Raw genomic sequence first — 18,389 nt, forward strand, 5'->3', positions numbered from 1 at the left:
TCTCCCACCCCCTGGAACCAGGCTGAGAACACGGGAAGAGGTGCCCTTGCTCTGGACCCAGCCGGGCCTAGCTCTGCTCTCAGTAAATGCAGCACAAGGGATTTGCTGCCCTGGCTCTGGAGCCGGAATTGCAGAGATGGGGTGAAAATGGAAAACAACTGGGGTCACCAGGCACCTCCCTCTGCCTGGGCCCAGCTTCACTGCAGTCGGGGGGAGTCTTTCCTGCATGCTCCGGCCGGTTCAGGGAGAAGGGAGGGATTGGGGGCCCTCTGGCTGACTCACCCCCATGAGGCGTTATTCCCTCCCCCCGCAATCTGCCGGAGCCCGGCTTATCCTGTCCGCACGCCCCACCAGCACCAGCCCAACCCGGCTTTGCATCGCTCCAGCGGCTCCCAGGCGAGGATCTCAAAGCGCATGGCCCACGTGAACAAGGCTGGAGCCTGGCTCCCTTTCGCCCACTGCACACAGTAAGGGGGAAATTCTGGCACCCCACCTCCACCCTGCCCCAGGATCCCCTCACTCGCTGCCTGTGGGCTGGAGCTGCCCTGGGCTCTGCTGGGCCCCCCCCGTGGGCATGGCAGCTGGAATCTCCTCAGCATGGAGCTGTCTGGTCCTGCCCCCTCCTTAGCCAGCGGGGGGTGCAGCCAGGTCACCCCTTCCCCCATGGGGATGGAGCATCGCTTCCGCCACCCCCTCCATGGAAGCGGTGGAGACTGCGCCCCCCTGTGCTGCAGATTGGTGCCCTCTAGGTACCTGGGGCTAGCTAGGACTCCCGGCTACGCCGCCCGTGTCCCCGTGAGCCTCTAGCCCAGGGGTCGGCGACCTTTCAGAAGCGCTGGGCCGAGGCTTCATTTGTTCACTCTGGTTTCAGGTTCCGCGTGCCAGGAACACATTTTAACATTTTTAGAAGGTCTCTTTCTCTAAGTCTATAATATAGAACTAAACTAGTGTTGTCTGGAAAGTAAATAAATTTTTAAAATGTTTAAGAAGCTTCATTTAAAATTAAATTAAAATGCAGAGCCCCCTGCACCAGTGGCCAGGACCCAGGCAGTGTGAGTGCCCCTGAAAATCAGCTCACGTGCCGCCTTCGGCGCCCGCGCCATAGGTTGCCTACCCCTGGGCTAGAGCCTTCTGGCCTTGCCCCCTTTTTATCCCAGGGGATGAGGCCTACCAAAGAGCTGGAGAGATGATGCCTATGTGTGCACAAGTGTGTGCATATGTGCATGGGCGTGTGCACAAGTGTGTGCATGTGTGCATGGGTGTGGGCACAAGTGTGTGCATGTGCGTGCGTGCACACTCTGGATTTCAGCAGAGGCCATCTCAGAGAAGGCAGACACACTAAAATCAACAAGCTTCAGGCCCACAGCCGCTACTGCCTGGCGAGAGAGGAGGAAACGGAGATGGGGCCAGATCCTACATCAATACCCACCCTTGAAATCAATGGAGCCAGGCTGACTTACTCCAGCTCAGGAGGGGTTCCTGCCATGCCGCCCAATTAACTACATAATTAGGTGCACTTAGGCAGCCTCAGTTTATGCCCTGATGCTTGTTGATTCTCACGTGTCCTCTGCAGCTCTGCTATCAGCCACTGGCAGAGAACACTGGGCTGCTGTGGGCCATTGTTCTCCCGCAGGAGCTGTATTTAAGGAGCTGTTTTAATTAACACGCTTGTCGGGGTGTGCGTGTCTCCCCCTTCCAGCATTCTCATTACATACATTGTATTTCAGGCCTGAATTGACAGGGGGCCCCTTTGCAGTACATTCCCCACAATTCAGCCCCACACCTGTCAGGGTTTATAAACCCACCGGGCAATAGGATGCCTCAGCCGCTCGGCGCTGGGGGGCAGCTATCCCCATAGACCCTGCTAGGGCAGATAACAGCCCTGGTTTTCCCCAGCCACGGAACCTGCCTTTGCAAAACCCGGTGTACATTTCTGGTGCTGCCAGTGTGAATTTTAATCACCAAGAGTCTTCAGAGGCCCGTGCCCCTGCCCTCTGCTGGGTGGAATCAGAACTGCACAACTCTGTGTCATGGGCACTTGACTGCTAAGAGATTCTCCGTTAGCGCCACTGGATGGATTTGTGCCTTTATCCCTACAGCTGCCAGGAAATAGTAAGTGGGGTAATGAACAGGGTGGCGACAACGGCAATTTCTGCCTGTTGTCGGGTTCTTGCAAGGCCACCGTAAAGGAAAGGGAATCTGCAGAATCAGCCCCTTCTGAGAGCAGCCTTACGAATCTGACATGCAGCCCACCTGCCGTCCAGCCAGGCAGAGACCAGCGTGCATGCGAACGGGGGGGGGGGGGATTCAAGCCTTAGTTTCCATAAAAACCACTGTCTACTGAACCCTCCCCGCACCCCTGGGGAGATGGGGCAGCCAGAATGTCACGGGGTGTCCCGAGAAAGGGTCTTAAAACTCCAGCAACTCCTTGATTCAGCCAGCACCCCCCTCTGCAGCTCTCATCTCCTCAGGACAGGCACCTCCTTGTCCCCAAACCACTTTCCATCTCCCTCAGCCAGGCTCAAACCGTGTCCCTCTGCAGCCTGGGGGAGGAAACCGCCATTACAGCACCAGTGCCATATTACAGATGGGAAACTGAGGCACGCATAGACTTGCATTAGCAAATGCGCCCCCCTACTTTGGTGCTCTTTGGAGAGCTGGTTTTCAGAGGTGCTGAGCACCTGCAGCTCCCATGGCCGTCAGGCAGCACTGGGGGTGCTCTGCACCTCAGAGAAACAGGCCCCATGTGTCTCAGCCCCCAAATACCGAGGTGCTCAAACCCAGCAGCCTGGGACCCAGCGAGTCAGTGGCAGAGCAGGGCTGAGCACACCGGAGGGGCGTGGCTCAGATCTCAGCTGCGTCGCCTCCTGTCTCACCACCTCCATGGTTTACATGATATCCCAGGGCCTTCTTTCATTCTCCTTCCAGCTCATTAATAAAAAGTCACCCCCCAAACAGCCACCCTATTAAATACAGAGCCAGGGGTGCACACACGCCCTGCGCCCCCGCCCTACGCGCTGGATCTGTGTGTTCCTTGCTCTCCAGGATTTCCTGAGCCGCAGTCAGACTAAAGGCTCCTGCCCACTGGGGAGAGCTCAGCGGCTCACCCCAGTCCAGGCAGAGGGGTTCTGTTGGAGGACAAGGGCAAAACCTCCCTTGTCTCCCAGCTTTGGATTTGGCAGCACCTGGTGGGTCACCCCTTCAGTGTCTCCACGTGGCAGTGGCCAGAAGAGGGCCCACCACCGGGGTGCAGCCAGCAGCCTCGAGTGTGTCTCCCCACTAGCTGGTCTGTCATCCTACATACAATGGTCCCAGTCACCCATTGTACAGCGTGAGCTAAAGGCCAGGTGCCACTCCCCAAAATGCGCCCCATGGGTCTCCATGAGGAATCTCTCCCCCAGCCCATGATGCGCCCCATGGGATCCACCCAGCTGCCCATGGCACACAGGGGACCTGATGCAGTTGCCCCTTCTCCTCTCACCTTCCCCACACCAGGGGGTCAGAGGCTCCAGTGCTGAGGGTGGCAGGGATGACACTAGACTAAGGCATGAGCTGGGGGAGTGAGCAGGAGTCAGCAACTCCTGGGTCCTGTTCCCACCTCTGTCACTGACTCACAATGTGACCACAGATGAGTCATTTTTCTGTGCCTCAGTTTCCCCACCTGCAATACAGAGATCGTGTCTTTTTCAGTGTGAGAGGGGCTCAGGATATTGGTAGGAGGAACTGAGCCATGAAGGGCACCCATTGCACAGGTTTGTGACACACCCCCCCCAGTTAATTTCCAAACACTGAGGCATATACTCACAGCTGCATTTGCAAAGATGGCTATTGGTTCTGGGTGCCGTAGTTTCTGAGCTCTCCTGGGGCTGGGGTCCCAGACTTGCTGAGCACCTGCAGCTCGAGATGAGAACAAAGAAAGCTGCAAGTGCTGCGCATGTCTCAAAAAACAGCTTTTGCGTTGCCCTGGTCCCAACCTGCCAGTCTCTAGTGCAGAGTAGAGCAGCCTTAAGGCTGCTCTATTTTGAGTCACCTCCCAACCATCCCCAGATGCTGTTCCAGCAATTGGAGACCAAATGGATGCTGGGAGCCCTAGCCACGCCCCTTTTCCCAGGCCACGCCCTGTACACTGGAAGTGGGACCAGTAGAGGAGCTGCTTAAGTGGCCGTATACTAGCTGGGATTCTCCCAGGAGGCAGGGGAGTCCTGAATGGTGGCATCCGCTGGCTCTGGGCCTCCAGCACAGCACACACCAGGCCTAGTGCTTGGGAGAGTCAGGCCTGCTTTGCACAGACATAAGTAGCTCTGCCAGGGGTGAGCACCATATGTGCCCGACAAAGGAATGTAACGAGCAGGGGGGTTGCAAGCCTGCCTTCCGGTCGGGGCACGTCTGTGGCTGTCTTCACAAGCCGAGTGCGGTGCCAGCCCTGGAGAGTGGATATGGGCATAGCCTTGTGTGCTGCATTATCACCCCCCCGCTGGGCACTGTCTCCCCAGCCGGGCACCAAAGATCTGACCCAGTGCTGCCCCCCAGATGGCTCGGCTTTCATTCTGCAAGTTCAGGCTTGTCGTGGGGCAAGTCCACCCCTCCCCCTTTGGGGGGAGCAGCACTGGCGGCACGGCACCACGGTTAAGTCTGCCTGCTTGCCTTAGCCTCGGGGCTCACAGCCCAATGCCCAGAGCCAATACGGTCGCCCTTGATGGCAGGGCAGTACAACCCAATGGCCAGAGTCAATACAAACACCCTCTCACTCAGGCTGTATGGCCCAGGGGCCACAGTCAGTGTGGCTGACCTCCCCAACACAGTTGTGCAGCCTAGTGGCCAGAGGCAATAAGGCTGCCCTCCTTAGCAGTGCTCTGCAGCCTAACGGTCAGAGTTGGGGAAGTGGGCCACCGCCTGGGGCGGGGGTAGGGGGTCCCAGCCAAGGGCCTGGCAGTGGGGAGTGCGTGTGCCACTGGGTCAGCTGGGATCCAACCAAAACCCGCTAACTCGAGAGCCAGTTCTGTAACCGTTCCATTGTCTAGCTCCCCATGGCTACTTCCTACTGGATTTCCTGATGCTGTGGTCTGGACATCTTTGGGTTCTCCGAGCTCCTCAGCTGGCACCGCTCCCAGCAGCTCCAACCTCCCTTGGGTGTCTGCAGCTAGCCCGGCATCTGCCTGGGTCTCGGCACCTCTGGCTCCCACACTCTGGAGTTTTGGCTACTCCCATGCTGGAGCCTGCAGGGTGCATCCTTCCTCTCCAGCAGTCAGCCTAGAATGAGGCAGGGCTGCTCCCTTTTATAGGGAAGCGCATGGCCAGCAGGGGCGAGGGGGCGTGGCTTCTGCTGCCAGGAGTGCTGGCTTAACCCTTTCATCTCCAGTGCAGGGCAAGTACACCCCATCACAAGGCTGTTAAACAATAATAATAAGACCTAGCTCTGATCACTAGGCCTCAAAGTGGATCAGTGTCTTTATCCCCATTTTGCAGATGGGGAAACTGAGGCACAGAGAGGGGCTGTGACTTGCCCCAGGTCAGTGACCGAGCCAGGCATAGAACGCAGGTGTCTCAAGTCCCAGTACAGAGATCTATCCAGTAGACAACACTGCCTCCTAAGCAAGGCACAGCAGGGCGCACTGTCCTTTCCCTTTGCCGGCCTAACACCATGGACGGCAGAGGGGTTCTTCCCGCTCTCTCTGGGGGTGGCTGAGAAGGGAACCGGACCCACAGGGAGCAGTGTCCTACCATTCCAGCTGGTTGCACAGGTGGCATCACATGTGGCTAGACAGACGGGAGAGGTGGCTGAGCCAGCAATTCCAACAATATCTTACTTGGCAATTCTCTCCCTGTTGTCTGACAGCGTGGGACACGGCCAGACCTGAAGGGGGGTGTTTCACCCCCACTGTGCCCTGGTCCAGACTATCGCAGGCGGGGCCGGACACTGGAGCCCCACGTGAGAGCGTCTGTGACAGGGAAGTGTGAGCTAATGGTTAGAGGAGAGCACTGGCAGTCCGACATAGAACCGTAGGGTTAGAAGGGACCGCAAGGGGCATCTAGTCTGACCCCTGCCAAGAGGCAGGATGAGTGGTTCGAACAGGGCAATGGGAGTCAGGATGCTGGAGCTGTCCTCCCGGCTGACGAGAGGGGAGTTATTTTGCTTCTCGTTGCTCTACGTAATACCTCTGTAACGTGGGTATAAATTCCTTCCTCCCGCGCAAGCTGGGCCGCGTTCCCTGAGGCCTGCAATGTACCTTGAGAAGGACGAAAGCAAGGAGCTCTGGCTCTGGGGCGTGCCCTTGCCTAGCCTGGGGACCTGTTTTCCACGCTGAATCCATCCACCTGCCGAAGTTCGAGCTGAGATGTCTCCCCTGCCCTCTCCCAGCCCTGTTGCTGAGCTGGGTCTCCCTGCGAGTACAGCTGGACTCCAGAAGATACAAGCCAAGAGCAACTCCGCTGAATCACTCAGGACACGATCAAGTGCCCCGGCAGCAGGCGTTAGCTGAGACACACAGTGCCGATGGCTCTGAGCCCGGGAACGGAAGAGGTCAGCCCGGCAGTGGCCGTGCTTGGATCCATTACCATTGGCACTGACCGATACCCGCCGCCCTGGCTGGGCGACACGCTGACTACCATAGGCATTATTTGGAGCTAGAATCGGTGACAGCCGTCAGCTGTCTGAGCATCTGGCAGTCACCGGACCCCAAACCCACCATCCGAGGGAGAATCTCGTCAGGGGACCGTTGTGCGAAGCAGCACATGGCAGAGCGCCCGTGCCCAACGCCAGCTCTCTCCAGCTGCCTGCTGACCGGAACACTAAGCACAGGGAGTCACCCCGAGATCTTGAGCAAAGAAATCAAAGAGAGTCCTTTCTTCAGCCTTGTCTGGCTCCGATCTGCCCCAGGCCCCACCCTTCGGTAGCAGGCAGCCAGCTGTGGCCGGGTGAAGGGTCCAAGGGGCTGCGTTTTGATCCAAGCCGTTGGTGCCAGATGAGAAGCCTGCTCCGTTAGCCTAGCCCGCGGCCAGTGGCTGGACAGGAGCGTGGACGCCCTGGGGAGGGACACATGGCTGCAGTAGCAGGCCAGTGGGGAGATGATACGTTCCTATGTGGTTGGGTTTCCGGCCCATCGGCTGGAAAGCAGCGCACTGAGGTGGGGGTAAGTGCAAGGCATCCGGGCGGGTGGATTTCTGCGGCAGGAGCCGAAAGGCCTGGTGTACAGTGGCCACAACGTGCAAGGGCAGCTTTGGGTCACGTGTGGTCTAGTGGGTGGGACACCACTCCCCTGCTGGGTGACCTGGGGCAAGCCCCTGCCCCTCTCTGTGCCCGTCTGCCCGTTGTCTCTTTAGGCGGGAAGCTCTCTGGGGCAGGGCATGTCTCTCACTTGGTCTGGGCAGCGCCCAGCACTATCAGGCTTGGAGCCTCTGGCTGTTCCTTTAAAACGTGTCATTACCACTGTTCTGGGAGAAGGGGGCCCGGAGCCTCCTCACCTCTGAAGAGTTGGGACACAAAATTACCACGCTCCAAATGCAAATTTCATTCCTAGGGCCCGGCGAATGGCCTGCTGCTCAGAGGCAGCCCTTCCCCGCAGCCATGTAATGATACTTAGCAGTTACACAGCGCTCTGCTGACATTAGCTCATCCTCTCCCTGGGAGCGGAAGAGTATCTCCATTTTACAGATGGGGAAACTGAGGCACAGAGCAGGGGCATGACTTGCCCGCAGGCAGACAACAGGTCTGACTCCCAGTTACCCCGACCCTGCTGCAGAGGCAGATATGGACGGAGGGGCTTTAATCTTCCTCGGCACTCCCTGTATTCTGGAGTAAGTTAGAACAGCCTCAGGGCTGCTCTAATCTACGCTCTGCCTCCATATGGTCCCCTGGGGGCAGTGAATGGTCATGGTGCGGTGTGCTGTGGCCATGCCCCAGATCTTGCTCCTTACCGAAAAAAGGTCAGGCCCAGCTTCATCCCCTCCCCCCGCCGGAGGAGTCATCGGCACTAGAATCACCACACCCACCTACGGGCACCTGCGCTGAGAGCTGGGCCCCGGGCTCGCTGGGGGTCCATGCGGAGACGGATGCTGGAGGACGGTGCAATTGACTGGACTTCCGCTGCTGATTGCTGGTTTGCTCCTGCCCCCGTCTCTGCACCTCCACCTCCTTCTGCACCCACCCCTCCCACCTTCCCCCCTCCCTGCCTCGCCCCGCCCCGCAGAACCACCGGGGAAGGTGAGAACTGGAATCCTGATCAGCTTTGTCTGGCAGGGCCATCACCTGGTGTCGATTGGGACGTGGTTCTGCTCTTGATGTCTGATGAAGTGCAGGTTGGACTCCACCCTTTGAGTCAGTCGGATGGTGGTGAAAGTTTCTATATTAACCACAGTGGCAATGAGAGACCATCTCCAGTGTGGGCAGTGGCTGGTCCCCTCCGTACTTCCCCAACAACGCACCTCAATCCTGACCTCCTTTAGCAGAGACAATTCACGCTCCAGCCTTGTCATGGAGTCACCGGGCCATGCTCTGGAACTGCTCCCCACAAAGCCAGGCAGGACTCTGGGGAGCCTCCTCTCCCTTGGAGCAGCCTGTCTGCAGGGCAAGAAGCTCACACGGCTTCACCTCCTGGGTCTGACCTTGGAGCATTCAGCATCCTCTGCCCCTCCGTGCGCTTCCCACAGCGAGTCCGCCCCAGGCGGGGTCCTGGGGAAGCCAGAGGGTCCTGCCCCCCCACTTTGCAGTCAGACGTGACTCTCAGCCAGCCAGGGACACAGAGGTTTATTCGATGACAGGAACAGGGTCTAACACAGAGCTTGTAGGTAGCGCGAACCAGACCCCTCAGCCGGGTCCATTCTGGGGCCCAGCGAGCCAGACACCCCCGTCTGCCCTCACTTCCCATCCCCAGCCAGCTCCCAACTGAAACCCCCTCCAGCCCCTCCTCTTCTGGTTTTGTCCCTTTTCCGGGCCAGGAGGTCACCTGATCTCTTTGTTCTCCATTAGCTATGCCCTTTCAGGGGGAAGGGTCCCAGCCATTTGTTGCCAGGAGACAGAGTGTTGGCCATTTATGCACACTGGAGACTTAAGAAATGCATAGGGGAAACTGAGGCACCCACACAGTATTCAGAGGAAACAATCCCACTTCATCACAAGCCTCATTTATCTCTTAACCGCCCCGCTCATATCCCAAAGGTAGGGCCCAGCTGGTGCCAGATGGCAGCTTGGGCTGGGGACCCCAGTCAGCTGACTCAGTATGGCTGGTCTTACGTTCCAACCCCCTGTGAGAGCAGACTCAGGCCCCATGTAAGGACCCTGGGGGTTTGTCTCTGCTTCAGGCTGAGCACGTCGGTAGAGATGTAGGCCGGTGTGCGTGTGTGAACAGCTGCTTCCTCAGCTGGTGTCAAGCAAATGCCGTGAGTTATGCATCAGCTGAGGAATCAGCTCCCCGAATCTGTGCTATTGATACTGGGAATCATAAGCCAGTTCTCCCCTGCCGGGCAGCGCTTGGTATCCAGGGCACGGAGCAAAGTGGGTAAAATGCTGCCAAATGTGAACAGGGAGAGTTTGGGGCAGGTGTAACTAGCGACACAAGGCAGAGATGGGCTTAGCGTCCTGCCGAGAGCACGGCCCCGTGCCAGGCCCGGAGACACTGGAGGCAGCCGGGTTCGGAACCTTCCTTCTCCTCTACCGCCGGGCCCTGTGGCCATGACATGTCCCAGCCCCCCGCCCAGCCTTCCTTTCCAAAGCCACCGGCTTGGATAGGGTTGGTTTTTAATTGCGTTTTGCAAAGGGCTGGCCAAGGGAGGCTTTTAACAGCCCCTCCAGACCCCCCGCTCCCAAACCCTGCTGCGACGCTAAATCTGGATGTTTAATTGACCCACTTGAAGTTGTTTTAAGCCTTTCAAAACAAGGGCTTTGAACAAACATCTTGCGGCGTCCTTATATTACAGATCCTTCAGGAAGGCACTTTAATAACGTCAAGAAAACACCACCGCCCAAGTTCCTATTTATAGGACTCCTGGAAGTTAGAATCCACAAAGAAATGACTCCAACGTCGTGCTGGTGCTAAATATATTCCCAGGAGCTGTCGCGGTGTCAGGCTGGCAATGAACAGCCCCGGTCCCGGAGGAGGCCCCCAGTTCTGCATCGTGGCCCATACCCGGGGCCCCACTGATGGGTGGGTACGTCAGATTGAAGGATCAGCGCCTTAGTGAGCAAATAGCCATTGCATTGTGCAGCTGGGCGGGTAAGAATCCATTACCCAGATCCCTCCTGTGTGAAAGAGGGATTTCTTACTGTTCTATTTATTTCAGATACCATGGGCCAGATGCTCAGCTGGTGTGAACTGACAGGTTCACCGAAGGCAATGAGACCGCGCCAATTTACATCAGCTGAGGATCTGTCTTCTTCGATTTAAAGCGCAGTGGTAAGGAAGGGCAGATCTTCCAAAACTGGGTGACCGGGCAAGAAAATGGCAGCCGAAATTCAATGTTGATAAATGCAAAGTAATGCACATTGGAAAACATAATCCCAACTCTACATATAACATGATGGGGTCTAAATGAGCTCTTACCACTCAAGAGAGATCTTGGAGTCACTGTGGAGAGTTCTCTGAAAACATCTGCTGAATGCGCAGCAGCTGTCAGAAAAGCTCACAGAGTGTTAGGAACCATTCGGAAAGGGATAGATAATGAGATTGAAAATATCATAATGCCGCTCTATAACTCCCTGGTGTGCTCACATCTCGAATACTGAGCGCAGTGCCGGTCACCCCATCTCAAAAGAGATATTAGAACTGGGAAAAGTACAGAGAAGGACAATAAAAATGATAGGGATCTGGAACAGCTTCCACATGAGGAGAGATGAAAAGACTGGGACGTTTCAGCTTAGAAAAGAGACGGCTGACAGGGGATACGACAGAGGTCTATAAAATCACGACTGGGGCGGAGAAAGTGAACGGAGAAGTGATATTTACCCCTTCATATAAACACAAGAATCAGGAGTCGCCCAATGAAATTAATAGACAGTAGGTTTAAAATCAACATAAGGAAGCATTTCTTCACACAACGCACAGTCAGCCTGTGGAACTCACTGCCAGGGGATGTTGTGAAGGCCAAAACAATAACTGGATTCAAAAAAGAATTAGCTCAGTTCATGGAGGAGAGGTCCGTCAATGGCTGTTAGCCGAGAGGGTCAGGGATGCAACCCCATGCTCTGGATGTTCCTGAACCTCTGACAGTCAGAAGCTGGGACTGGAGGATGGGATGGATCACTTGATAATTGATCGCCCTGTTCTGTTCATTCCCTCTGAAGCATCTGGCACTGGCCTCCTTCGGAGGACAGGATCCTGGGCTAGCAGGCCCATTGGGCTGACCCAGCATGGCTGTTCTTATGTTCTTCAGACTAGATCACTGATCTGCGCCGGCCTGGGGTTTTTTTGTGTCTCCTGCATTCATAGAGGTCACGCTACGCCCCTGTTTGCAGTTTGCAGCCCAGGCTATTAGAGGCAGCCTCTAAACCTGTTCTGTGATATATTGTGCTGTATTTCATTGTAGGACCCGCAATGGCAAGCGGAATATAATCCTCTGCTGGGATTTCTGGGGGAATCTGTCTAGGGCTCCTGTCAGGATTCGAGGAGAAGATTTAACTCAGAGCGGGGAGGCGTGGGCACGAGTGCACTGAATCTATCAGACAAGGAAGCAAAAATAGACTCAAAAAATGGGAGGACTCTAGTGATGTTACTTCCCAAAGTTGCAGCAAGTGCATCTGAAGCTGCTTAAAGATTTGGGGCCAGATTCTCGCTGGCGTCAGTGAGGTAGCTCCACTGGAACGCCATCGATTTAACCCAGCTGAGAATCTGGCCTTGATACATTTCCACCCAGAAGCCTGCCCAGAAAATAACTGTGAGGTGAACCCTGCTGAGCCCGTTGTTAATTAAGCTTGTGCATTCAAACAATCTAACTTGTTCCACCCTGGAGCTATGGTGCCCGTGAAGGGTTCTGAAATAAATGATATTCAAGCCGATTTGACTGCCCCCTGGAAGCTGTGCTCGTTAAAGCAAGATGTTCAGAGTTGTTGGTCTTAGTCAGAGAAGCAGGCGGGGGTGTGGCTCGTGCACTGCTACTTAAATCCTCCAGCCCTGTGCATAAAAATAAACATGTGCCGTCAGATTTTTTGCCCTACTTTTCCCTGATCAGTGAAATTAAAATGCCAGTGGCAGAGGCGAGTATTTTAGCAAAGGTCGGGCTTGATTTCTGTAGCTTCCAGACTTATGCTCCTTTAATGCACCGGCAGGAGGAACTGGCAAACCGCATGGAAAAGAAAGGGAAAGGCAGGGAGAAACCAGGGCAAAACCAAGAGCCAGGTGCAATGGGCAGCCAGGCCTGCTGGATACCTGTTGCAGGGGTGGGAGCAGGTGGGTCCCCCTCTCAACCGAGGAGGAGGAATCACTGAGCCCAGAGAACCCCGGGCAGCGCCCCCCAGCGTTCATGGGTGTCTGAGGAGTCAGTGGACACCGCCCAGAGGAATCCTGCTTGGCGGCGTGATGGGACGAGGGGCTGGGAACTGGCACCACAGTCACCGAGCCAACCCCCATCCAGCTTCCTCTTCCTGGAGTGAGGGTTGTTTGTCGTGGCCAGTGCCAGGAGGAGGGGGACAAGGAGATCTCATGACTTTGTGGGGCCACGGACGGGGTGTCTGCTAATAGGGGTGACGGATTCGTCCTAAAAGTGTGTGTGTGGGGGGAGGCGTGTGGCCCTGCCCCCTCCATGGCCCCGCCCCCTAGCCAAGCCGGAGCCGAGCAGAGGGGCCAGGGGGTGGGGTCTTGGGGGCCGAAGAGCTGACGCTGGGCCATGATAAGAGCAGCGTGGGCAGCTGTGGGGAGCCGCAGACCCTCCAACTGCCCTGGGTGGGGGGTCTAGGGGGGGGACACAGATCGGGGGCTGCTTTTGGGACCCCCTCACCCCAGGCAGGTGGAGGGTCCATGATTCCCCACAGCTATCCAGCCTCCCAGGATGGACTCCAGCATCTGGCCTGGCCTGGGGGGCAGGGCCTGGGGGGAAGAGGAGGGGCAGGGGGCCGGGGCCTTGGTGAAAGGTGGATGGGCTATGACCCCGCGCCCCCCCCCCCATTCTGGTCCCCCTGACGCTAATCCAGGAGGTGCAGGGCAAAATGCAGCTAGACCCTCAATGAGACGTTCTGGAGGAGCGGGAAGAGGGGCTGCAGCCTGGCGGGGCAGGCGTCAGGGGCATCTGTGAACCGCGCCAGAGACACACCCCTGCTCGTGGCTTCACGGCGGAGCCGCCAACCAATGTCCCCAGCAGGCCGGGGCCCAAGGCGGGACGTCCGTGCCATATAGGGAAGGCACTCAGAGCCTGCCAAAAATCGAAGGCTGCACCACCAGCAAACCACAGGACGCCATCCCTCCGTAGTGAATTCATTCATAAACTGTTATCAGCCGAAGCCTGTCGCTGGAGCACGCCGAACAATCTGCTCCGTGATTTATAGGAGAAGCCTTTAATAATAACAATCAACCCCCTTCCGAGCACACCCCGCCCCCTCATCAATCCACAGGGCGCCGCAAGGCAGCAAAAGGCTATTTCTCCAATCATTTATGGCAGGCGCTTTATTAATTTGCACGCATAGATTTTATGCCCGAGGCTCAGGGGACTGATCAATGGAACCCATCAATAGAATGGTGTAATTGGATCGGGTGGGCTGGCCCTGCCTCTTTCTGGCTGGCATGGCGGGCAAAGGGGGTGCTTTATTCCTTAACACTTCTGCGGGTTTCCTCCAAAGGCAAACACGGGGCTTTTAATTAAAAGCCGATCGCCTCCTGAAAGGTCTGCTGAGACAAGCACTGGTAAGAGGGCATCATTTGTGTCCCCCCCTTCCCTCCTCCCATATGCAATTTCTTTCAGTGCACCTGCCAAATATGCAAAGACCATCTAAAAATGCTGGATGGGTGTTCTAGACTGGGTTGGGTTTTGTGAATGGAGACGGCTCGCACACTGCTGAGCGCTCAGGATTTCAGAAGGGCTCCATGCAGCAGGATATTCAGCCGGGAAGCCAGCACACTGGGGGATCACTGCTCCCCGCAAACAACCTCGCTTTGCCAAATAAAAACCTGTCTAAATCCTGGAGGTTGTTCCACCGAGTGCTTTCAGAGCAGGCTTAGCGTATGCGAGGCACAGTGCTGCCAGCCAGCCACCTCCCTCCCCTGCCTGTGCCACTGGGAGCTTTTTCAAAATCATAAAAAGGCTCCTAAATTCCATGCTCCACATCCTTAAAAGTTCAGCCCCAGCCAGCGGCTTATTCTCGATCCCTTATGACGACATTGCTAATTCTTTGGAAATGGATCAGGACAAGAATACCGACACGTTTAACATTAAATGAATGTACATGGGAAAAAAACCACAATTTCTCTCACCCCCCCGCCCTCAGATTGGCTATAAATTGCCAAGTATAAACTAAGCGATCTTTCCAAATGTCACCTCTCAACTCGCTGACTTCAAAATGAATAAAATGGCATTAGAGAGACGGGCTTGGAATTAATATTGGTTCAAAAGGAGAGAGAAAAAACCCAGTGCATTAAAGAAAAGGTGCAAATCACGCCTCGTTACAAAAATAGCTTGCCAAAAAAAAAGTGAAAATCAATTCTGGTATAAATTAGCAGTGCAAATGCTCTGCACAAGATTAACCATCATTGCAGAGAAAGCAGCTCTCGGATTAACCCACATTCAACTGCCCTCTTTAAATCCCAATTGTTAGACTCTAGCGTGTAATAAATAGCAACCCAAGCCACCTGCAATAATCGCTTCCAAACAAATCCACAGATCTGTCACTACAGGGGGGCAGATAGGAGCCATTCAATGCAAAAAAATGTCTTGCAACGATTTCCACAGACTTCCTCCATTCTTACAAAGGCATCCTACAGACAGGCACATGCACGTCCACAAATTAGCCATGTGCTGAAGGTGGGAAAGAAGGAGATTGTCTTTCAGCTGCCAGAGTGGATCATGTATTAAATAGCCCCATTTCACACACACCCCAGCCAAATCCCCTCTGCCAGTGTCTGTTTCTAACGCTCTATTCCTGCAGACATCAGCTGTGTTCATATCGATACGGAGTCACTTGGTTGCAACACACACAATTCTACTCCCAGCTGTTAAGGAGCCTGGCAGACTGTATTGCACAGAGCCATCAAATCTGTGTGCACAGATATAGAAATACATACACCCGGTGTGGTCCTTTCCTTACCTCCAACGCAGAGCAAAGACATGTTACGTCCTCTTGTCTGCTACCTCAGCGGCTCCAGGGGACTTCAGAGTTAGCTGCTAGCTGGGTGCCTGCTTGGGAAAGGGTGTGTGCTTGCTAGAAAATTGCATACTGCTCCATCTGCCTCTGTGTGGGCTGCTCCTCACTCTGGTCTCTAGCAGCCAGCCATTTTGTTTCAGCACAAGGCCTATGGACAGCTCCTGACGTCAAGCAGCTGGGAGGCAGGAGGCGGGTGTACTGGGGGCACCTGATTAGCTGGGGTTGGGTCTATTCTTAAAGGCACCCGAGCTGGCTGTCAATGGAAGTGTCGGTGTGAATATGGATCTGTCTCATCTTACGCTGGGGTTACGCGCCGCAGTCAGCGCGTAAAGCGAAACCTGCGTATAGTCAAAATGACATTGAGTGTAATGGCGAGCGGAATCGCCTGCACTATAGGAACAGTATCAAAATTGTTATTTTTCTCTGGTTTTTTTGTTGCTGCCGACCGCGTAAAGCTGAATTCGTGCATGTTAAATGCGCGTAAGATGTGACAGACCTGTAATGCACATCCCTAGACTCCCCTTGGCCCGCCAGCGCCGAAAGCGCTCGCAGGCCGTGGGCATCGACCATTAGTACCTGGCTCTGGGACCAGGTCGCCCCCCACCCCGCAGCTGTTCACCTGAAACCTGCGTGTTTCCCCTCTGATGCGCGACTTGGTGGGCTTTCTGGGGCTGTCTGTGCGGGGGGGGGTCTGGTATCTGGATTAAAAGGGTCTGGGGAGGGGCTTGGTCTGAAGAGCTCCCTGTCCAAAGAGCATCAGAGGGCTGGGTGTCCGGGTCTGGCGCTCATTCCACATCAGACAGAAAGATCCCTGCCCTCCTCCCCCCCAAGAGGTGAGGGCCAGATTCACGGCTGAGGTAAAACAGCCTGGATCTGCTCAGGCTGGGTCTCTGTGGTCCCCTGCACCCTGCCTCACAAACATTCGCCTCCCAGTGCCCCGGCTGGGTCAGCAAGGATTAGCATCTTCCCCTTTTGACAGAAAGGAAACTGAGGCACCGGGACTAGTCCAAGGTCACACACATTGGTAGCAGCTCTTGGGGTGGGTCGCAAGTCTCCAAAACCCCAGTCCACTGGCTTAACCACAAGAACATCCTTCCCCCCTCTTCCTGGACCCTCCCCCCACCCCACGGTGCTATCTTGGGGCCTCATCACCCCTCCTGCCCGGTGGCTGGGAGAATGGAGCAGCACACTCAGGTCACAAGCTCTGTAGGGCAGGGACCGGTGTTGGTCCAGCACTTGGCACAGCGGGGTCCTGGGCTGCATCTGGGGCTGCCGGGTGGCACCGCGGTGCACGGAACAAGCCAGACTAATCAAACACCAGCCACAGCGGCTGCTTTCCTCCTCGTGCGTTTTCATCCCCAATACAGCTTCTGCGGGCCCGATCCTGCCCCGAGTGAGCCCTGCGCAAAGCCCACCGCCAGGATATACATTGGGGGGAGGTCACAGCGGGACACAGACCCAGCTAGGATAGATATAAAAATCAACCTGGCTCCCGTGCAGCGCGCTTTACGCACCCCTGTACTAACGCTGCTACTCGCAGCTCATGGCAGACCCATCCCTTTCTTCACACCACTTCAAGCACGGCCCATCGCAGCTGGGACGGGCGCTGCCCCTGTCACCGCAGGTCACATAACAATTCTGAAATGCAGGCCAGACGAGGCCCGGCAAAGCGCAACCGAAAGGGGTGCCTGGCCCTTCTGCTGGCCCTCTGCACAGGGGCGCATTTCCCACCCCGACCGCAACTCCTCTGGGTGCGACGGTGCCATTTTAACCTCGTCACTTTTCAGCCAAGAGCTGGTTCTTAGGAACCAGTCAAACTCCCTGGCTCCTCGGCGCACTGTTTCCTTGCACCCTTTCAGACCCCTCTCCTCCGACGGCGGCTCAGCCTTCCAGCCCCCTGCCTAGTCCATTGCGTGGCTTGGGATGGCAGGTTTTTCCCTCACAGGCTGTATCAATCCGCCTCAGCACCACATTCGCTCCTCAGTAGCCCGGGCTCAGCCCTGAAGAGTCGACCAGACGGCTGGCTTACTCGGCTGCTGACCTGACCACGTGTCTCCGTGATTCCAAGCCCTCCGAGGCTGCAGTGCCTGAATCTCCCAAACAGGGATGAATTTCCCCCCAAGCCCGTGGGTCAGTGTGATTAACCTCATTTAACAGCCGGAGAAGAGACATTGCCAAGTCAGAGTCCCACTGGTGCCTTACCTACAAGGCATCACATCCGCCCTCTGCTAGCACCAAGGAGCCGGGTTTTGGGGTCTCCTCTGGCAGGTTCCCACGCTGCTCAGCATGGCCTAAAGGCCGTAGATGGAGTGGCTGTGACAGCTCCAGTGGGCAAGGTGTCGATGCCGGCTCAGGAGCACACCTGGAACCTGATGCCCTGTTGTGATCCGGGCCCTTGTCACCATGGCAGCGGCACAAAGGAGCGGCACAGCTGATGTCCCCATGGGCACCTGGGCATTCTCTGGCATCGGGGGAATCCTGGCTCTACGCCGGCCCCTTGGCGTAGCTGGGCCGGAGGGTACAGGAGTGGGACTGGGGGCATGGCTGGAGCACTGCTGCACCCTTGGGCTCTCCTTGGGGCCCTAGGCAGGCGAATCAGGGCAGCGAGACTGCTGTGCGGAGGGCAGGCCCCACCACACGGGCAGCGCGTCGGCGGCGGAAAGCCCTGAAGTCTCGAGTTCATATACTCCAAGGCCAAGAGGGAGCGTTGTGATCACCTGGCCTCAGCTCCCATATAACACAGGCCCCAAATCGCTCCTAGAGCAGGTCTGTTAGATGAACATCCAGTCGGGCTTTAAAACTTGCCCCTGATGGAGATGCCACCACGACCCTGGATAAATTAAATCCACAGAACAGTCCCAGCATGGGGTGGGGAGCAGCTTCCCCGCCCGTACCCTGACTGTGGTAAGAGCGGGGGGCTCTGCTTCTGGTCTGGATCAATCCTTGAGCTCTGTGCAAACATGAGGGTGTATTTCTTGATGGGGGCGGGGAGGACAACAAACATTTCCAGAAGCGACTCAGGATTTTGGGGGCTCAGCTTGAGATGACGTAAAAAGGAGCTGATTTTCAGATGTGCCAAACACAGGCCTAATGGAAATCCAGCGCTTTTAAG

The 18,389-nt window shown here is 56.1% G+C and overlaps 1 protein-coding gene across 1 annotated transcript in view; it reads right to left on the reverse strand.

The window, feature by feature from the left end:
- Positions 1-15,482, reverse strand: part of LOC123355917 (protein unc-13 homolog A-like) — a 122,173-nt gene extending 106,691 nt beyond the window's left edge. The window contains exon 1 of the mRNA XM_044998782.1: positions 15,221-15,482. Coding sequence (XP_044854717.1) covers positions 15,221-15,242 — 22 coding nt within the window. The 5' untranslated portion in view covers positions 15,243-15,482. The remainder of the gene's footprint in view (positions 1-15,220) is intronic.
- Between the last annotated feature and the right edge of the window lie 2,907 nt (positions 15,483-18,389).

This window comes from Mauremys mutica, chromosome 24 (genome assembly GCF_020497125.1).
Source record: "Mauremys mutica isolate MM-2020 ecotype Southern chromosome 24, ASM2049712v1, whole genome shotgun sequence".
NCBI lineage: Eukaryota > Metazoa > Chordata > Testudines > Geoemydidae > Mauremys > Mauremys mutica.